Source organism: Drosophila ananassae, chromosome 3L (genome assembly GCF_017639315.1).
Source record: "Drosophila ananassae strain 14024-0371.13 chromosome 3L, ASM1763931v2, whole genome shotgun sequence".
Taxonomy (NCBI): Eukaryota; Metazoa; Arthropoda; class Insecta; order Diptera; family Drosophilidae; genus Drosophila; species Drosophila ananassae.
Window position 1 is genome coordinate 4,646,179 of NC_057929.1, and position 20,156 is coordinate 4,666,334.

Below are 20,156 nucleotides of genomic sequence, written 5' to 3' on the forward strand. Positions count from 1 at the left end.
GGCTGTTGACTAGACGGCCCCAGCACGTGCTGTCGCTCGCCAGAGCGGGACAGAGAAACGCGGACGGGGCACAGCTGAGCATGCATATTTCATGGCGTAAGCTTCGATCCCTTGGCCCCCCGATGGATGCCATACCGTGCAATGTCCCATCCTAAGGGGGGGCCGCAACATCATTACAAACATCCCAGGCTCTTGGTTTACTTTGCTGTTTCGCATGTCGTGCGCCTCATTTATTTATGCACAAATATCCCACAGAAGGTGCAGGTGGTGTGGTGGCAGCCACAGTGACAGCATCAAAATCAGCAGCAACTTTAGCAACATCAACGACATCAGCAACACCAACCCGGCAGCAGCAGCAGCATCAGCAGCAACAGCAACATCTGGAAATGTTCAATTCAATCAGTTTAAATCTCGTTCCTTAAGCTCTGGCAAGGGGAGAGTTTTCTGATTCCCTGATTAAAAGCATCAGCATCAAAGTATTCACTTTATTCGGATTTTATTCAGAGAGTTTTATTCACTCGTAAAATGCGAATCGTGTACTATAATCAGAATAACTGAGATATAGATAAGGTTTGAGGGCTTAGAGATAGTAACAGAAGGATTATAGCCATTTTTAATTGATATTTCTGAACTCTGAACTTAGCCTTACTTGACCTTAAGTCTCTCTATAAAATTAATAAACTAAAATACAATTTTTCCATTAACCTAGGACCTTCGCCACATTTTCTGTATTTTGTTTTCTTGGTTTAAAAACCTCATAAAACATATATATTTATTATCCCAAACTGAAAAACTTTGTCAAAAAGTCAAAGACAAAGAAGCCCAAACAAAAGCAAACAACTTTGTAGACATTGGCTTTAAATTGTGCTTAAATCTAATATTTGTTTATTTTATTGCACTGAAATGTTGGAGCTTCTCCTTCTGCATCAACTCCTACATATTTTCGTATTTCTTTCTTAAGCACTAAAAAAAAAACAGTGACAAATCAGACCCAGAATTGTTCTGTTTTCATACTATATATATATTGTTTTTTTCTCCGACTCTAGCTTCAAATCCGGTCGTCCTTTATGTATCCGTACTCAAGCTGCCTCGTATTTTGGTTTATTTTGGTCTTAATCTGCGTAAATTGTATTTCATTTGATTTCATTTTCCCCGCTGTGTTGTGGGTGGTATTTTCCGGGGGGCTTTCCGAGGGGTACCTTTCCGAGAAACTCAGACAAAGGGATGCCGCGTACGTCTTTTGGCCTTGATGGGATACTCGTAGCCCTCGAAGTCGTCATCCAGCTCGTCCTCGTGATGGTGGTGGCTGCGGCTGCTGTGGTGCTTTTTCGGTTCGTGGTGGTGCTCCTTGACCGGCACCGGAATGGGCAGTGGGACCTTCTTAATGACCGTCTTCGTGTGTACATGCGTGTGGTGCTTCACTGGCACGTGTATTCGAATTCTGCACAGAGAAAAAAAGGATTTTTATTAAAAGGGATTTTAATTATGGTAAAGATACAGGTTGGTGCAAATTTAATGGTTATTTGAACCATTTTTATTTATAACTTGAGTAAGAAACTATTAAGTCTTATATTTAAGGCCTGAAGCTAATCTATTGTCTTGAAAAACTATCTTAATATACAAAAAATATTTAGTTATTTATATTTATCGGATAATAAGCATAAATTGTATTTAAATTGCCTTATGCTGCTTAGAATGTTGGTTTCTGGTTAGTAATATCACTCATACGCAGTGTTGTCTTGTGAATTTTACTTTAAAGTATATTAAGTATGTATGTAATTGGTATAAAAATATTAATTTTTAAAATTATTACTCAAATAACTAAGAGTATATATGTGATTAAGATGATTTCCCAAGTAACTTAAATTGGTTAACGGGTCGTATGAGTAATTTTTTGGTACAGACATTAAGAAACGTTAATATAAGTCTTGATAGAATAAAAGGTGTGGAAGAATAATAGAAGAAAATGTGTATTAATTATACACATTTATTACACATGACTATTAAAAAAAAAAGTTTTTTTAAATTTATAAAATATATTAAATATTTATAAATATTTGTTCTATGTACAATAAAAGTTTAATCAAGTTCTTTGCTTTCTTTTCCTTATTTCTTAATCAAAAAAGGTATAATATCATAAAAATATAATAATTTTCTCTATGCGTATGTAACTTATACTCTTGCCAGATTCTCTGAGTCGTTAAAAGGGGCGGGGCTTTAAGGGTCTTACTTTAGCTTGTCGCTTGATGGATGGCCTCCTGCCAGTGCGAACATCATGCAAGTGATGAACAGAAAACTTAATGCCTGCAACGGAAAAAAGCAGAAAGGTTACGATCCGGTAGCTAAAAGTATAAACATTACGATTCTCCCTTGCCAGAAATAAAGAGGTTATCGGCCTCGTCAATTTTCCAAACAGCTCATAAACAGCCGAACAATACAATTAGCATAATAAGCATCTAAGGACTTTATTTCCATGGACGAAGGACTATTATTGGACGAGCCACCATCATCATTTAGGGATGTGATGGGACCTCCCTCGTGGACGAAATGTTTTTGATTTGGGCGTGTCAGGAACTGTCACCGGCACTGTCAGAGGGACAATTTCGGACGCAAAGTGGCCAAGACGGAATTAGAAAGCCATTTTGGAACGCCCACTTGGATAAGCTACAAGACCAAGCTCCGCCTAAGACGATGATTTTTTTTTTGAGGAATGTATATTTAAATTTATTTAAAAATTTAAAACTATTCACTTCTGATCACTGTTTCTGTTTTTTTAAGCATCATAAGAGTCCTGACACTTAAGGGATTAGTTTTTAAATATTTCATAAGCTTATCACTTGATTATAAAATAATATTTTCGCAATTTTCCGACCATGCCACAAAACACCAAATCCCTTTCACTTTGGCCAGCTCTCTTGTCTGATTTTGTGACTTTCCCTTTGTTGCACAATTTGTTTCAATTAACAGTTTATGGCCAACTTGAGAGTTCTTTTCATGTTTCATGTTTCAACATTCAACGCTAGTCATAAAAAACAAATTAAATTTTTGCGGTTATCTGCAGTTTTTTGTTTTTATTTTTCTGAATTCATTTCCCGCGCGATTGGAGTCAATGAATTCGTTGCAAAATGAAAGCTTTTTATTTGCATATTATTTTTTTGTTGTTTTTTTTTTGTACTTTTCCAGCGGAATTATATGGAGACTTTCTAAGCCGGATTTTCATTTAAAACATTTATTTTTTATATTATTTTTTTGTTGGTCTCTTGGCTAACACTAGCATATTTTTTTTTATTATTCAGAGAATGTTTACATTGGGGCTTTTATTGAGCTTGTTTTTTTTTGTTTCGCGAAACTCCAAACGTAATTAACACTTACTCCTTGGGGCAAATGCATTGTTATTCGCGAGTCGGTTTGCGTTGCTTGTTTTTTAAAATGTTTCTCGATGTTGTTTAATTGGATTATTGGTGCGGATTTTGGTTAACCATCGTCGACGGACGTAGAAATGGAATTGCTCTGGGACCCGACGCCTGCATCCGCTTAAATATGAGCCAAAAAGCAAAGAAAAAAGCGGCGAGCGGCCGCTACAGTGAAACGTGCCACAACTGGAAGCAGAGAGGCAGAGCTCTTGCAACAACAATGCGGCGGTGACATGAAGTTGCTGAGTTGGAAACGAAAACGAAAACTAAAAACAAAAACATAATCAACCCGTGTCCAGGAGGCGAACCGAGGGGGTGCGGAAGTGGTGGCCAAAGCAACTACTTACTGCGACAGGCCTGCGACTTGGCTTGGACTTGGACTCACTCGGCTTGTGGCAATGTTAACTGCCGCCTGAAAGCACTCCGAATAAGTCTCAACCAAGATGGTTGACTTGGCCAAGACTCTTCAGGGGTTAAATAAATAATTTTATTAGTATTTACAATAAATTTCAATAAATTTCAGTGACGAATGTGATGGCTTAATTTCAAAAGGTGATTAAAAATGGTGGCAAGAGAGAATCTTATTTATATATTTTAGAAAACTTGTTACTTGTACTGTTTTTGTTTTAATTGAAGTCTTTAATGATTAATTTTGGTTTGAAAATCAAATAAATTTAATCATTTTCGTCACCAAAATTTTCAATAAATAAACTTTTATTAAAGCAATTTTAAAATTATGAAATTAAATGCAATTAAAATTATGCAATTTATGAAATATATGAAATTAAATTTGTAAAAAATTATATATACCCGATCCCCCGATTTTAGGGTAGGGTGCCGATCCACCCTGACACGATAGTGAAAACACAGGCCGCAAATAAACCGAGTTAAAGCCAAAACCGAGCCAAAGTAACCAGCAAAGTCAGGCGGCCAGCAGAAACTCAAGCTCAAAGCCGCAAGCGCTCGGGCGGCTTCTACCTTTCTCTGTCTTGGCTACTGGTCCTGTCTCTTTCAGTGGGTATCGGTGGAAAAGCCAAGATGTCAGTCAATGCGACCGAGTGAGAGGGGGCTAAGTTTAACTGTAATTGAAGCCAGTGCCGGAGTTAAACGCAGCGATTATGTCGGTCTGGCGGCCTGCAGGCTGGAGGCGGTTTGGAGGCAAATGGGAGGGCCCGGTAGGCGGTTGAGGAGGAGGAGGTGCTGGCGCCGGCAGCATATTGCCGTTGCCGTTGCAGTTGCAGTTGCAGTTGCAGTGGCAAGGATTTTGACCAGCTTCCTGGTTAGGCATTTGGATTCGGATTCGGATTCGTTTGCCGTAAATTGAGTTGTGCGCTGAAATATGTCGTCATGTCAAAATATACACTGAAAATAATCTAAAATGCGTTTTATTGGTTTATAATATTTTTTAAAAAATTTTAAACATTACTTTTAAGTTTTAAAAACCTTCTAGAACATTGGTTATAGATCCCAAAATTACTAATATTTGTATAGCAGTGCACGATGCACCTACAACCACCAACGACCTGCATTTGATTGCAATTTAAATGTGCAACGCAGTGGCAGGCAATCCATTTGATTGGCCATTCTGGCCGATGGGCCCGTACAAGTACCACTATGGGGCATGGGGCATGGGGCATGGGGCATAAGGGTGAGGTAGAAACTGCAGAAAGCAATGAATGTAATGCAGGAAGCGCTCCATTTCGGCCAACTAATCAACTGGTTTCGCTGGTGGCACACCGCGATTGCATAACAATGACAAATCCAGACCGGCACGACACTTGGTCATTGTCTTCGCCTCGTCGGGCTCATCCACAACTTGTTTTCTTGTTTTCTGGCTATTTTTGCAGAGTACTCCGTAGTGTTCCGCCTGACATGATATAACTTCAACTTTTGTGATACATCTATAACTGCTTATTGGTCTGCAATTGTGGAAAGTTTTCACGACTACGGCCAGAAGTTGGGCAATTAACAGAAATATTTTGATGATATAATCACAAAAGCATAAAAACCGTCAAGAAATATGATCGAACCATTCGACCGACCGGTGCCGGTGTCGGTGCCGATGCCGGTTTTCCACCACTTGATCGCGCGCAATTGCGAAAAAGTGTCAAAATTAATTGCATACAAAGTGGTTCGATCCACCCAACCGCCAAGCCACCGATTCACCGATCCACCGACTGCTGTGTGGTTGCCTGACATCGGTCATTAGCACCACATTCGAGTGAATGGTGGCAACATCCAATCAAAATGAGACTTCGAGGCTTTTCCAGATCATAAATATATTTTTCGTCTATTATATTGCAATAAAAATTAAATATTATATTTGAGGTGGTTTATATGATTTATTTTAGTAAGGCTATTGATCTTAAATTAGATTTTAATTGTTTTTGGTTTTGATATCCTTGAAAATTATTCTTAAGATTTTATTTCTTTTTCCAAACTAACCCATAGCTACTGGAAATTATTTTCAAAATTGGCACTTAATGGCTTCAGAAACAGAACTTCTTCGGGTATTTTGGCTTTAAATTTGTTTACTAAGAAATATTAATCTATTTATTATTAAAATTTATTAAATAAGGTTGAAAATTAAAGTCACTATTACTTCTAAAACTCAAACAATTTATTTCTTTATCATTCCTGTGGTTTAAGAAACAACCTTTCAACTTTACACCCCAACAACTGGTTCAAGGCCAGTCAAGTATTTTGCACTTTACTCCCAAGATTAATATTGAAGATGGCCAAGAGGAATTGGCCAAAGCCAACTGAAAGTAAAACAGCCATGGTAACGGCAACGGCAGTGGCCAAAAGCAAACGCCAAAGCCAAATTTGCTTAACCTGTTGTGTTACGGCCTTTCACTTGCGGATGGCCTGCCAGCCGAAGGATTATCCAACCGAAAAGCCCCGGAAACCGATACATCAGGCCTGTTGTCTCCCTGTCCGTCGGCCATTTCCTTTACCAATAAATTTTCACTTAACTATGTCGATCATCAAGTCGCCCCTTATGCGTATGTATGCAACGTGCAACATGCAACATTCATGCTGTGGAGTTTAAACCCACCCCCAATCCGGCAGTAAAATATTCCCAATCTCATTCCTGGACGGAATTTGGGGTGTGTGTGTGACACAATTTTCCAGTTTGCCAGTTACGCCTCGTAAGTTTAATTGACGGAAGCGCGTTAAAATTGCACAGCCAAACCATAACAGGAACGAAAAAAAATTCCCCACTTTTTTTATTCAGAGATGAAAATGAAAATAAAGTGAAAATTTGTGTATACATTATGTATTTGCATATTTTTGCAGGCAACCAAGTTTCCCATCTGTAATTGATGACCAAATATTAAAGAGTTTAAAACAGCATCAGGTTTTCAAATCATTTTTTCAATTTAATTTTTTTTTTGGGTTGATGTTACCACACTCCAGATTACATTTTCTTTCCTAATAAAAACAAACTTCAATATTACGTGGCACGGGCATTAAATGGGGATTAATCATTGAGCAGTATTAACCAATTTAATGGATTTAAAAGGACAGCTTGGCATTTTTAATTGGCCGTAAAGTACAAATGTGGAATAAAGCTTTAATACTGCATTTTGTAACACAATTTCAGTTACAGTTTCTTGAAAGTTTCCTAATTTACTTGCCACAGATACATCCATTCCTCCCATTCTCTGAAGCACCTGCAATTGCGATGAATCAATTGTTAAGATTTAAGGATAAACTTTGAGTATTTCTCGCATGGAAAACTACTACTGCTGGAGTCAGCTGGGCTCCAACAAAAGCTGACCTTGCCCCAAGTGGTGGCAACGTGTTAGTGTGTCCATGTGGCCATAAATCTAGTTCTCCTCCCCCCACAACTCACTAGTGTGCGGCTGGTGTGGCAAAAAAGTTTTACTTTGCCCCAAACATGGATTTGCGTTTAACGGGGCAAGCAGGTGTCGTTATTGTTAGTGGCTGGCTATTGCGTATTGAAAACCGACTCTACAAGATTCTCGACTCAACTCGACTCTACTCGACTGTATGCAGCACGTTTTTATGGCCTCCAAGGCGTCTGAACAATGTGGCCAACGGGGCGTCCTTGGGGTGCAAGGGGGAGGTATTAATATATGGCCATCAAAAGCGAGTTTGTCGATTGACCATTTCAGCTTCGTCTGTTCGATTTTGCCACCAAAGTTTGCTGAACTTGGCAGAAAATCATCCAGTGTTCTTCGCCCTCTTGGAGACACTTTTCCTGCCTGCCTGCCTGCCCCATGGAGCTGGGTGGGGGAAACCACAAATGATTCATGATCGCATACACATGACTGCAATTGGCCTAAATAACTGGGGGGGCCGACCTTACATATATTCTCCATTTCAGGAACTTGTGCTCCAGTTGCGGTCATTATCATATATTAAAGCCCTGCTTTATTATTTAAGCAAGTGAATTGCTTTTCGATTTTTTCTGGATTGTTGGGGGGAGAAATGGGTGTCTTGGGATTATATTTTTTTATCATTTTCATAGTCTTTAAAAAGGGAGTTAATTATATTAAGGGGAGACCCATTTTATACCCCCTGAAATAACATAATTCTTAAACTATCCCTGACCTGTCTTGACACCCACAACCCCTCCTGAATAAGAGTTCATTGATCATTTTCCACTTTTTCCCCGACAGGAGGATGGATGTCCAATACTTACTTCCGCGGAAATCATTTCGAGTGTTTCCTGTACAGGTCCAGAGGCCGAACGCACTTCCCAGCTGCACTGATTGACGTTTCATTAATATGGATTAAGAGCCACAATGCAAAATGAGGGGCCGTTGTGCAATTGAAACAATTGTTAATTGCAAAATGGATATAATAAAGGCAATGAAATAATTAAGCCACCCCTTGAACCCCCAAGGTGAATTGAAAATGCTTGCAAATGTTTTCTTTATGATTTTCTTTTGTTTTCTCTTTTGGTTTGCTGTTGTTTTTTGTTTTTGTTTTTGTATAATTCAGATTACATTTTATTATTAAGAATGAATTGAATTATTTTCTGCTGGTTTCTGATTTCTGATTTCAGATTTCTGGTTTTTTTCTTCAACTGGGTTTGATGCGGCTTTAACGGCGTTTTCCAACACTTGCCTTTAACGGTTCATTTTTTGGGTTTTGGTTTTTGTTTTTTTGGGACCAGCGGATGCATGCGGTTTTTGTTTCAGTGTCGGGCTGTTTTCTTTTGTTGAATCATAATAATCGTAATAATCATAATGCAGTATGACATAATATATATAATCTGTCCCATATATATGCGTGTATATGTTTAGAGATTCATATATACTATATATCTGTGTATATATAATTCGATTTACCTAAAAACAATTTACAAATATATAAAAACGAATTCACCTATTAAACTAAAACTACATGTGTGTGTGTGTCTGTTTTGGGTGTGATGTGTGTGTTTCTTTTACTTTTTTTCTTTTCGGAGTGAGTGATAGTTTATAAAAAAATGATTTCCTTCCTTGATTCCTTGTGTTGTTCATCTCGATTTCGGTTTTTATGCAACATTCGTGTGCCACTATACTCCCCCTTATCGTCCCTCCAGCTCGTGTCTCTTGGCCTGTTTTGTTTACAGTCGAGCCACATACACAAATAATATATTGGTTTATCTGTTGATTTTCGAGATTTATTTATGCTCGGGCACGGACATTAAAAAACCGAATAGTATTGTTTGAAATTAAACATGCTCTGCTGAGTCTAGCCCGTTGAAAGTCAAATAACGGAATGAGTCGATGCATGTTACTCATACGCCGCGTTGTGCCGCCGGCCCATGGCATAACACTCATACGCCCCATGGTACAGGTACGCGAGGGAAAATCCTAAGGGCGAGGCAAAGACGTCACTGGGAAACTAGATTTTGTTTAAAAGATTTCTTGAAATGATTTTGCATTCACCAATGAAACGAAATAATGAAACTGTTCATCAGTCTATTATGGCCAGTGTTCACTGTACCGTGCGTGTGACTCTTCAACTTTTGTTCCTTTTCTCTTGACATATTGCTTTTTTTTCTTAATTATTCACCTTAAAAAGCGAATTGCTGTGTCTGTTAGTGTGTGAGTATGATGTTTTTGAAAAGTTCCCCATTTTTTTTTTAGCTGCAGCTTGTGAGTGTGTGTGTGTGTGAGTGTGATAGAGGTGTGTGTGCAACAGTCGGCCTAAAGCTACTTAATCATATATATAATATATAATTTGCCTTCTTTTCATATATATGTTTTGTATGTATAATTTTTTTTTTTTACCTTCTTCGGGTTCTCTGAATGTTTTTCTCCTTTCCGTTTTGAATTGTTTATCTTTTTTTAATGGGAGTTTAGATTTTTTATCATTTTCTTTCTGTTTTTTTTTTCTTTTATATAAATGTAAATATCGTAACATAATAAATATGCCGTATATATGCTAAATTTAAATGTTAATGTACTCATTTTACACCTCGAAGAGTTCGCATTTTTATTTGTTTTTTTTTTTGTCTGTTTAGTATTATTTAAAAATGTAACCGTTTGTCTCACTAAAAACTTAGCATACAAATTTAACAATACATATATCATTATATAGATACATACATACATTTATGTTCTTGTTGCCAGCGACCGCTTAAACCAACTTAACTTCAATTTATATTTTAGATTAACTTTCTGTCGTCAGTTTATTTTTGTTTTGTTTTGTTTTTTTCTCTTTTTCTTTATTATGGATAATTTTTAACAAAGTTGTGTATTTTTTTTGTCGGGATTTATTTTGTTTTGAGTTTGAAAGCTGCTCCCTTGCTTTGTATAAATTAAAACTAGTTTTGTATTCTCTATATTGTATATATGGTTTGTATATATATAAAGTACTTTAGTTTTCTTCATTTTTATATTATTTATTCTTTTTTCGTTTAAGGCCAAAAATGTCGAACTTAAATTTGTCCAAATCTATCGATTACACTAAACATAGATTTTATTTCAATTGAAATATATGTATATTGTTGTAGTCCTCGTCCCAGTTCTATGTTAGCTAGTGTTTCAGGCAAAGGTTTCGGTTTTCTTGAGAAATCTTGCAAAATAATTGTATTTATTTTGGAATTTGCAAAATGTAATTTATTTGATTGTTTTTAAGATGTTGTTGTATACATTTTTCTTCTATTTATAAATGTTCTTGTTATAATTAATGTTAATTAATTAATAATTATGCCTGCCTTCGGAAATTGTTTACTTGAATAATTACCAAAAAGTCCTTTTTTTTGATTTATTAAGCATTTAAATTTAGTAAAAAATGTTTCACTTTCGGGATGGGAGACTTGGGAGGGGATTGGGTCGAGGGGGGTAAAAAGAAGGGCTTTTTATTTAAGACACACCAATTATCACCTACTATCCAATGTGTTTGTTGTTGCTTTCGTTACTCTAAGTTTAACTAATTTATGTAATGTAAGCAATGTGTGTGTGTATGCGTTTATGTGTGGGTGTGTGTATGCGCTTGTGTGTGTGTGTGTGTGTAACGTCTTTGTATAGTCAGTCAGTTATTTAATATATTTATTTTTATGTATCAACCAAAAAAGTTGTCGTTTCTTTTTGTCTTTATTTTAAAAAAGATTTCTTTTTTTTTAATTTCTGCCAGGATCTGGAGGGGGACAGGCTGGACATGGGGAAAGGGGGAGAGGGCGGCATGCTGTCGGGGGTCGGTCCGTCAGTCTGTTTTGGTTTTTCTCATCCATTCCATTTAATTAAGTTTTAATCTTAGAAACAATAAAAGTTTTGTAATTATGCGTAGGATTTCATATAAAAAAGTGTTTGTTTTTCGTTTCATTTCTCTTTATTTTTTTTTTTTTTTACTAAACCTTGGAACCGGATTGGGATTTGTATATATATATATATATGTATATATATAGATATATATAGCCCTATATATACGTGTGTATGTAATTATGTTAAATTTATATATATATTTGTATGAACTAATAAAAAATTGTTTTTAAACAAAATATTGCATACTTTTATGTGCTTGCTTGAAATTTTCATTTTCTTTTCTCATGTTTTCTTGTTTCCATGTTTCCATTTCGATTTCCGCGCTCACTTTAAACTCTATTTTCTCCTTACACTTTCTTTTCGTTTTCTTATTTAGCTGATTCCCTTCATCATCTACTTCGTCGTCGACTTATGTAAAATGTAAAAACGTAACGGTAAATTGTAAATATATTGTAATTGCATTAATCAATATAATTATAAGAACACATTTTCCGAGATATTCGATTTAGTTTTGTTTACAATGAAATAATTTTTTTATGTTTTGTTTTTGTTTTTTGTGTTTGCTGTTTTTTGTTTCAGTTTCTTGTTTTATGTTTCTTGTTTCTTGTTAAACATATAACCGATAAGACATAGTTATACATACATACATCTGCTGTATATATAATACACATACTTTAGTTACAACATAAGGCAAAGACAACCTAGGCGGGGACCAGGGCGGGAGCAGGACTGGGGAGGACTGCTGGGGGACAACCGAACTGTAGAGCCTAAGGACCAATTATCCTGGCATGCATACAAATGAAATTTAAGTACTTAAATCAAGGCATTGCCCGGTCTTACTGATTTCGCCATTATTTCTTACTGATCTGTTTGGATTTTGGATATGAGATGTGTACATATGTATCATAATATATATATATGTATGTATGTATGTATATGTGGTATAAACACGAAAATCAGAATTGTATGCCCTTTGCTCCAAAATGCAATCGGTTTCAGTTTCAGTTTCAGTTTAAGTTTCGGTTTCGGTTTCTCTACGAAGCAAAAAGTCTTAACTGAGTTAACAATATTTTTGAAATGTTAATTCCCTTCCCTCTCTTGCGTTTTCCGCTCTGTCATATATAATATATATATGTGTGTGTCTATGTGTGTGTGTGTGTTTAGTGTAGTGTAGTGTAGTGTGGTGTGGTGTAGTTGTGTGTATAGATAGAGTTCTTTTTAAGTGAGTCCTTGGCGAGGATCACATCCTTGGTTGTATGCTAGCTTAAATCATGATAAAGTTCTTCTATCTGCAGAAGTCGCAGAGGCTGTATAACGCATTTCTTTTTTATTTTTTTCCTTTTTTTTTGTTTAATTTGTTTCCTTGCTGGTCGGAGGTCCTCAGTCCTCGAGCAGCTGCTGTCCGGCAGGTGGCGCCACCAGCGGCAGGACTAAGCCAGCGGCATCTGCAGCCGCCGTACCGGCCTCGTCCGCAACATCATCCCCACTCGGGCTCTCCATGAACAGTTGCTGCTCTTGTTATGTCAGATCCTGCTGCGAATCTATGGAGAAGAGCTCCTTGTACAGCGCCGGGAACACAACATTCGGATGCTGTTGCTTGAACTTGCTCAACGCCTCCATATGCAAAATGGAAATGTCGCTAAGAATATACAATATTTTGATTAGAATATCCTTCTCAGTAACTAATTCAATCCAAGAACTTACCGGAAATTGGGTATATTGTTCAGCAGTGTGTCCAGCACAGTGACATCGCCCTTGAGCGGCGCATGATTCGTTTCCAGCTCCTGCCGAATCGCATTCATGCTCAGATTGAAAAGCCTCTGAATTTCCGTATTACCACGGACTCCATTGCGTTCTAATCAGAGAAGCAGGAAGATATATTAATACCAGTTAACAAAAATAAATAAAAAAGATACTCTTACCTGGCCAGAGCAATACTAAACTCTGGTACAGCGCCAGTTCGGTTTCAGTCAGTTTAAGTTCGGCTATCGACTTGGCCGTTTGGAAGATGCGCGACACCAGGCGCATCTCCTCCGAGTCGGATGTGTAGAACGCCTCCTGGGGCAGCATCACATCGCCGTAGAGTACCGCGTTCTGGGAGAGATCTAGCAGTCTGGACATGCGAACAATCGCCAGCTCAAAGGAGCCCGTCTTCAGCAATAATATCTATCAAATCAAATTAAAAATTAATAAAATATTATATATATATTATAATATATTTCTAACCTGATCGTCCTGACTCAGGCGCATGAATCCTGGTATTAGCTTTGCAAATTCGATTATGTTCTGTATCATTTGTGTAAGCTTCTCGGCGCAGTCCAGCCAGAGCTCCTCAGGGCCCAGATTCTTGTAGTAGAGAATGCGCGATACATCCTGCTTTGATTTTAATTTTCAATATTTATTTAGTCAGGGTTTCAATTTAAGATATTTCAATTATTCGCTTACCGGTTGCTTTCGGAACATGTCGTGCACAGCTTCCAGTTTGGTATTTGTGTTGTTATGCGCCTCCGCCAGGGTTTTGATCAGCACATCGTTGATATCGCCATCTGCTGAAGGGATATTATATTATTATTATTAGATTAAATCATAAAAATCGAGAATCGATCCACAAATCGTTTACGGTATTCCGCTCGAGAATCGGATGAAAATTGGCCAAGATATAGCCTTCGCAGTGGGTCATATTGGGGTCTCCATGCATTTTTAACATTTTGAAGGGGACCCATCAGGAAAATTGACAAAAAATTGAAAAAATATTTTTTTCTCAGGTTTTGATGCAGATTTGTGGAGAATCGATCCACAAATCGTTTAAGGTACTCCGCTCGAGAATCGGATGGAAATTGGCCAAGATATAGCCTTCGCAGTGGGTCATTTTGGGGTCTCCATGCATTTTCAACATTTTGAAGGGGACCCATCAGGAAAATTGACAAAAATTGAAAAAATAATATGTTCTAAGATTTCTCTAAGATTATGAAGAATCGATCCACAAATCGTTTAAGGTACTCCGCTTGAGAATAGGGTGGAAATTGGCCACGATATGGCCATCAATGCGGACCATATCGCTGCGAGGATCCCCCAGAAAATTTCTTATGAAATCAAGGAAGGGTTGAAACCACTCCGCAAGAGTATAAAAATATTTTTGTAAAATTCAAACACTTACCATGACTAATAAATTCGGGATCGATTATTGTACTGCGCGGCTCGTAGGTGGTGCTGTCCACGTAGTCCGCCGATATATCGTACTGCATGGTCTGCTGGGGCGTCACGGAGGCCGAGTAGCCGTAGGGACTGCCGTAGCCCACCTCGTTGTTGGAATATCCGCCGCTGTAGCTGAGTGACAGAGAAGGGCATTACGGGTCGGGCATTACGGGTTGAGCGTTACGGGGTGTGGCCGGGCACGGGGATGCAGGTGAGATTATGTTGGGGGAAGGGAAGAGAAGAGCAGAGAAACGGGGGAGATAAAGAGCGTGGACCAAAAGCAGGGGGGTGCAAGGGCAAGAATACGCAAACGGAAACATCAATATGGAAAGTCATTCTCATATCGGTCATACTGCACCTATTGTAGTTGTTGTGATGCAGCTGATCGCTGCTAGAGGGGGTCTGCGTGTCGTACACGGAGCTGTCAGGCGCCGCATCGCTCTGGGCCCTCATCTGGGCCCGGTGGAAGCGGACCTCGTCCTCGACCTTCTCGCGCTGTTTCTTCGACATCCTTCCGAACTTTACAGCTGCAAAAACGGGTAATTATGGACATGAAGGAATTAGTTTTGAGGCTACAAAATAAAGGGTTCATTTTAATTAAATTAAAAATAAATCTTTAAACTTTAATTCAGAAAATAGTTGTTTAATAAGGAGAGTTCTTTTTGAAAATTGGAATAGTCATTAAAACATATGTGTAATATATTATATTTGACTATACCAAGTGGTATACCAAACCATTAAAATTTTCTTTTTTTTTTACTTCCCCCCTCTTAAGTAGACTACAAAAAATTTGCAATCCTTCAAGTAGGAAGAACAAGATTATTTTTAAGAACAACCAAAAAGTCTAATTTAAAAACTTGTTCTCCTTATAAGGAGAAATGAAATTTCTACAGACCATCACGACTCATTCCCAGTTTTAGGCACTTTTGCAGTCTACAGTATTGACAGCGGTTCCGGTTAACGCGATCCACCACACATTGCTTGTTGCGCGGACACTGATAGTTCACCACGGAGCTCTGCGATCGTCGAAAAAATCCCTTACAGCCCTCGCAGGTGATTACGCCGTAGTGCACGCCCGATGACTTGTCGCCGCAGACTTTGCATGGAATTATCTCGATTTGAGCTGAAATTGAAGAGATTAAAGTTATAAATTAGAAATGCAAGATATGGTTGTTAATAAAATTACTTAAATAGTTTTTAATTAATTTACAATACAATAAAATACAATCAAATTTAAAAAGAAATAATTTTTCTATTCTTTTGTAAATGAAACCCCTATTAAATTTTTTAGAAAACAACTTTTTCATAGCTTAAGAACCTATATCAGAAGTAAATGACAATTGTAAACGCCCCGCAATTACCATCAATGGATTTTCCGATCCCAGACTTTCCATTGTCGGAGTTCAGACAAAAGCAAAATCAACCCCAAAGAACTATTGCGCAATATTGTAATGTATTATCCATGCGGCACAATGCACCTTAAGCCACTTGTCTGCCCCAGACAATAAAAGAATATACACCAGATTGTCTGTGGCAGAGAGAGCGGCTGGCCCAATGGGGGAGAGGATGAAAGAGGTTGGGAGATAGTGTGCGACAGCTGTTTGGGTTTCCCTTGCCGCAATCCTTTACAGCGATGATGCAATTTTCTGATCAGCACCACTGCACCATCGTTGAGAACTGGTTCAATGAGAGAATTGCGATTTGTTGCAACTTACACTAGTCAGCACAAGATCATTTCGGGGCAGACCCTTTGAGAGATTCTCACAAATTTATGTAATATTAATTTATATTAATTTTAATTAGTTTTGTAGATTGTTTTTGAAGATTTTAAACTGTAGAACAGTAAAATTTTTATGGCTATGGTTTAAAGGCTTTCTACTTCATATTTTTTCATTATTTGGTAGGAAAAAGTGAAACAAACATAAATATTAATATAGATCATCTCAAAAAATATTAAAAAAACACTCATTAAGTTAAGAATTATTTTGTTTTTGGTAGAATTTCTTAGCTTATAGTTATTCTCTTATAGTTATTTAAATCTTAAAAATTCCATAATTTCATAACCCCATTATTAAACTCATTTAATAAAGTTGAACCCCCGACTTTTGTAGCCCTGTGTTGGACTTAAAAACCAGCATGCAAGAGCGGGAGCGAAAAAAAAGTCAGATAAAGAGAGTCTGGCGGCGGTATTGTGTAATCTAGGCGCTTTGCGTATTTACCCACGAGGATGAAAGATGCGCGCTGAACCGAACGCAGACAAACACAGACGCTGTCGCAGCATCCGCAGTAACAGCGCCGCCAGCTGAGACGCCGGCAGCAGCAGAGACGGCGACAGCGGTCGGCAGAGCAAAATCAAAACACAACACAAGAGCTCGAAAAAATGTGCCAAGCCGCCACTGCTGCTCGGATCGGATCGAATGGAAATCGGATTGGGATATCGGTCGGAGGAGGTGGAGGTGGAGGAGGGGGTTTGGGGATGACGGAGATGTGGGGGACCTTTGGGGCGATTTGGAGTCGTGAGTTGGGAGAAATGTGTGACAGATGATGAGCGACAGCGGCAGCGGAGTGAGTAACCGACCGAGTCGCTTTGTGTGTGAGTGAGTGACTGAAATGTTTTTCAAGTGTCAATGAACCTTTCCAACACGGCAGTATCTCACAGCGCACACAGATACGGATACCGCTACACACACAGACACACACCCTCACACATACGCCCGTAAACATTCTCGGCGAGCGAAGAAAAAGAAAACAAAAACAAAATGGAAAAGAAAGTTCTCCCACTCTCTTAACTGGCTATAGCCGCTCTCTTAAGCGCTAAGAGAGTCCTTGTCGCTCTTTGGAAATGCAACTGAGCAATAAGTTTTCTGGCTCAGAATGTGTGTCGTCATCGTCGGTGGGTGGAAAATGGGGGGAGGGCTTTTAAGCGCCTTAAAGTTTTATCTTTTTCGGGAATAGAGGAAAATACTTGAAATGCCTGACTAGAGTATGCCAGGCTTCGCAAGGCTTTCCTGCGACTTGAAAATAATAAACAAAAACGAACATAAATCTTTATCTGAAGTACTGGGAATGTGCGTGTTTATGAGGCTTCAGACAGATAAGACGTAGGTAACTGCATTACTGCCAGCGAAAGAGAGAGAGCAGGCCAGCATTTACCGCTATGTCAAGTAAAAGCTTCGAACTTTACGGGCAATTTCAGCTCATTTGTATGCACTTCATAAAATCGATAAATGTACCGATAACACACTAAACAAACATCCCTAACGGTAGTAGTGCACTTTTCCCTGTTTATTTATTTTATTTTTTTTACTTTAGATTTTTATGGTGGGCTGTCAAATAAATATTTAAGAGATTTAGTTGACTAAACCTTCTATAACTAAAAAACTATAATTAAATTTTCAGACTTTACATGGTGACAAGTAACTGGAACAAAATGAATTTTGAACCTACGCACTTTTTTTTTACCCCAACCCCATTTGGGTTAACAAATACCAGTCGCAAATATTTACTTAATACGCTGTGCGGAAAAGTGTGTCACGAAATACATTTTATTGTCTTATTTGGTTTTTTTAGCATTGTGTACTTTGACGGCGAGAAAACAAAATTTATGACATACTTTTTTCGAAATTTAAGCAAATATTGGGTGAAATTGTTTACTTATCAGGGGAAAAAACTGAAATAAAATGAACCAACAGAAAATCGCATGTAAGCTATAAAATATGATTAATTAATTAAGCTGCACCGCCCAACTTGGCTCAATGAAAAAAAAAAAAAATCCATTCAATTATTAGGTAACTCCACGTCATCACTGCACTCGTATCACGCATACGCACTGTTGCCGCCAACAAACAAGTTACTGTTAATCAACTGAAAAAGTTGAATGAAAATTGTAAAGAAAAGAGTAACTTTTTTCTCTTAAATGGCAACAATATTGCTGGCGTTTCGTTTGACCAAAAAACGCTTAAAAAAAATAAAATTCTGGAAAGAAAATATAAACAGACAAACGAAGTGAAATATTTAGCATGTGCAATTTCTTTTCGCCTCGTTCGCTGGGTGCAGCCACAACCAGAAGTCAAAATTAATATGTTCTTCTTTATTGCAAATGCATGGCCACAAAAAAAAAAAAAAAAAGAAAATGCAGGACCCAAACACTCACACTTGCAAATATGCCCATTCGTATTCCTATACGAGAAAAATTAATATGCAACGACATGTGCTAACGAAAAAAAAAAAAAACAAAAAAATAAAAATAAAAAGCCGGGAGACCCGACTTGACGGAGTACCCGAGAGGGGTGCCTGCATATGATTGCAGTTTTTGGCACTGCGACGTATGGCAAAGTCAAACAAAATAACAATAACACCAGAAACTATGGCAATAATATCAAAAATATATATATATATATATGAAACACAAAGTGCTTTACAGTCTGGCGAAAGATAAAGTATTAAAGTCTAAGAATAGTTTAAGAAAATAGTGCTCTTGGAATTAATTATTATGAAAAATATTTAGAAATATTTATAAGATTTTGTAATTTTACTTTTTTGATAAAAATGTAAAGATATTATATTATAAATATTTAATAAATAGTTGAATAAATATAATAACAAAACTCTTTTAACGGCCCTCTCTAATGCAGTCTTGAGTAAAAAATCTTGAATCTTTTTCTTAAATAAACATAAAGATAAGATAGTTATATTGTGGATGATCCTTGAGACTTCATGTAATTTATTATTATTTCCAGAGGTAGTAATTTGCAGATTTTTGATTAGCAAATCACTCTTGTACCTTCCAATTAGCATCCCAACTGATGCTTTACGGCAGTGTGGATTTTGGCATCTCTGAGACCAGTGTGCTGTGGGGCAGAAACCAAAGCAAAGTCAGTTTCAGTTGCCACTTTGGCAGCGCAGTCGACGTTGCAGTTGCTGCTGCTGCTGCTGCCTATTGCACAAGTTGCTTATTCGCCCCGTCGGCAGCGGCACGAGCTCACTTCGGCGGCAACCCATTCGCATTCGGATTCGCATTGGCAGAAAAGCAGCTTCGTAAGTGGGTCAGCGAGCTGTGGGGTCATTGCACCAGCCGACGACTGCCTTGTGTTGGAGAATGAGAAGCCAAGAGAGTCGCTCTCGGCTCCCACTCTCTCTCTCTCTCGCTGCCTCTCTCTTTGGGTCGTGCTTGATTCTTTTGCCGCCAAGCCAAATGCTAATAGAAAACTCGTTTCAAGCTTTCACACTCACACACACACAAGCCAACGGGGGTGGCGGTGGGGGGATAAAACTGGGAAGAGTGCGGCTTTTAGCCGGCTGTGCGAAATGCCGTTAGAGAGAAAGAGCATTAGCATGCTGGCTACGTAATTTGTCGCTTTCTTTTCTGCCAGGTTACTAGTAAGTGTCTGTGTGTCTGTGTGTGTGTGTGAGCTTAGAATGCCGTTAGAATTTCGTAAGGTCCGATTTCATTCATTCAAAAGCTTAATGGAGATCTCAAAAATACATAATATTGTTGCTATTAACTTGGCTAACGGTTCGCCTCAGTTCAGTTCAGTTCATCTGAATTCTTTTTTTGGCCACATATTCGCTGATGATCATCATGCTGATGATGATGATGATGCGATGGCTTGGCATTTTTGTAATGTTTACATTTCGCACTCGCTCTGGCTCTGGCTCTTTCCCTTTCCCCTTCGCCCCATCGCCCAGGGACCGTACGTGACGCGTTCGGTTCTTTTGTTGCCAACAAAAGAATTTCTCATATACAAATTTTTGACTGGGCCCACAAGTTTATTGACCCACGAACGAGGAAGAAGTAGCAGCAGCAGCCAGAAGCGGA

General features: G+C 38.1%; 2 protein-coding genes and 1 long non-coding RNA gene across 12 annotated transcripts in view; 1 reads left to right on the forward strand and 2 right to left on the reverse strand.

Annotated features, from left to right (window-relative positions):
- The window catches only part of LOC123257238, a 39,651-nt gene extending 28,921 nt beyond the window's left edge, over window positions 1–10,730 (forward strand). For both annotated transcript variants that reach the window (XR_006507251.1, XR_006507250.1), the window contains one exon: window positions 8,063–10,730. This is a non-coding gene — a long non-coding RNA (uncharacterized LOC123257238). The remainder of the gene's footprint in view (window positions 1–8,062) is intronic.
- On the reverse strand, window positions 495–3,542 carry LOC6494993. The gene is made up of 3 exons (XM_001959221.4): window positions 3,373–3,542; window positions 2,231–2,304; window positions 495–1,441 (listed from the first exon to the last, which is right to left on the reverse strand). The coding sequence occupies exons 1-3, from the start codon at window positions 3,388–3,390 to the stop codon at window positions 1,213–1,215; spliced, it is 321 nt and encodes a 106-aa protein (XP_001959257.2). The 5' UTR covers window positions 3,391–3,542; the 3' UTR covers window positions 495–1,212.
- Window positions 10,731–12,388: 1,658 nt separating the features above from the next.
- The window catches only part of LOC6494992 (probable nuclear hormone receptor HR3), a 28,949-nt gene continuing 21,181 nt past the window's right edge, over window positions 12,389–20,156 (reverse strand). For 3 of the 9 annotated variants that reach the window (XM_032451200.2, XM_032451196.2, XM_032451201.2), the window contains exons 2-9: window positions 15,234–15,461; window positions 14,697–14,865; window positions 14,301–14,470; window positions 13,589–13,692; window positions 13,370–13,519; window positions 13,066–13,309; window positions 12,848–12,998; window positions 12,389–12,782 (exon numbers count right to left, since the gene is read on the reverse strand). In XM_032451200.2, coding sequence (XP_032307091.1) covers window positions 12,662–12,782; window positions 12,848–12,998; window positions 13,066–13,309; window positions 13,370–13,519; window positions 13,589–13,692; window positions 14,301–14,470; window positions 14,697–14,865; window positions 15,234–15,461 — 1,337 coding nt within the window. In that variant the 3' untranslated portion in view covers window positions 12,389–12,661. The remainder of the gene's footprint in view (window positions 12,783–12,847; window positions 12,999–13,065; window positions 13,310–13,369; window positions 13,520–13,588; window positions 13,693–14,300; window positions 14,471–14,696; window positions 14,866–15,233; window positions 15,462–20,156) is intronic. The other 6 variants (XM_032451193.2, XM_032451198.2, XM_032451197.2 and 3 more) reach the window with 5 other exon arrangements.

Excerpts from the sequence above, each read along its gene's own strand:
- LOC6494993 (XM_001959221.4), bottom strand. Across the intron at positions 1,442-2,230 it reads CCATCAAGCGACAAGCTAAA|AATTCGAATACACGTGCCAG; the intron begins GTAAGACCCTTA and ends TTCTCTGTGCAG.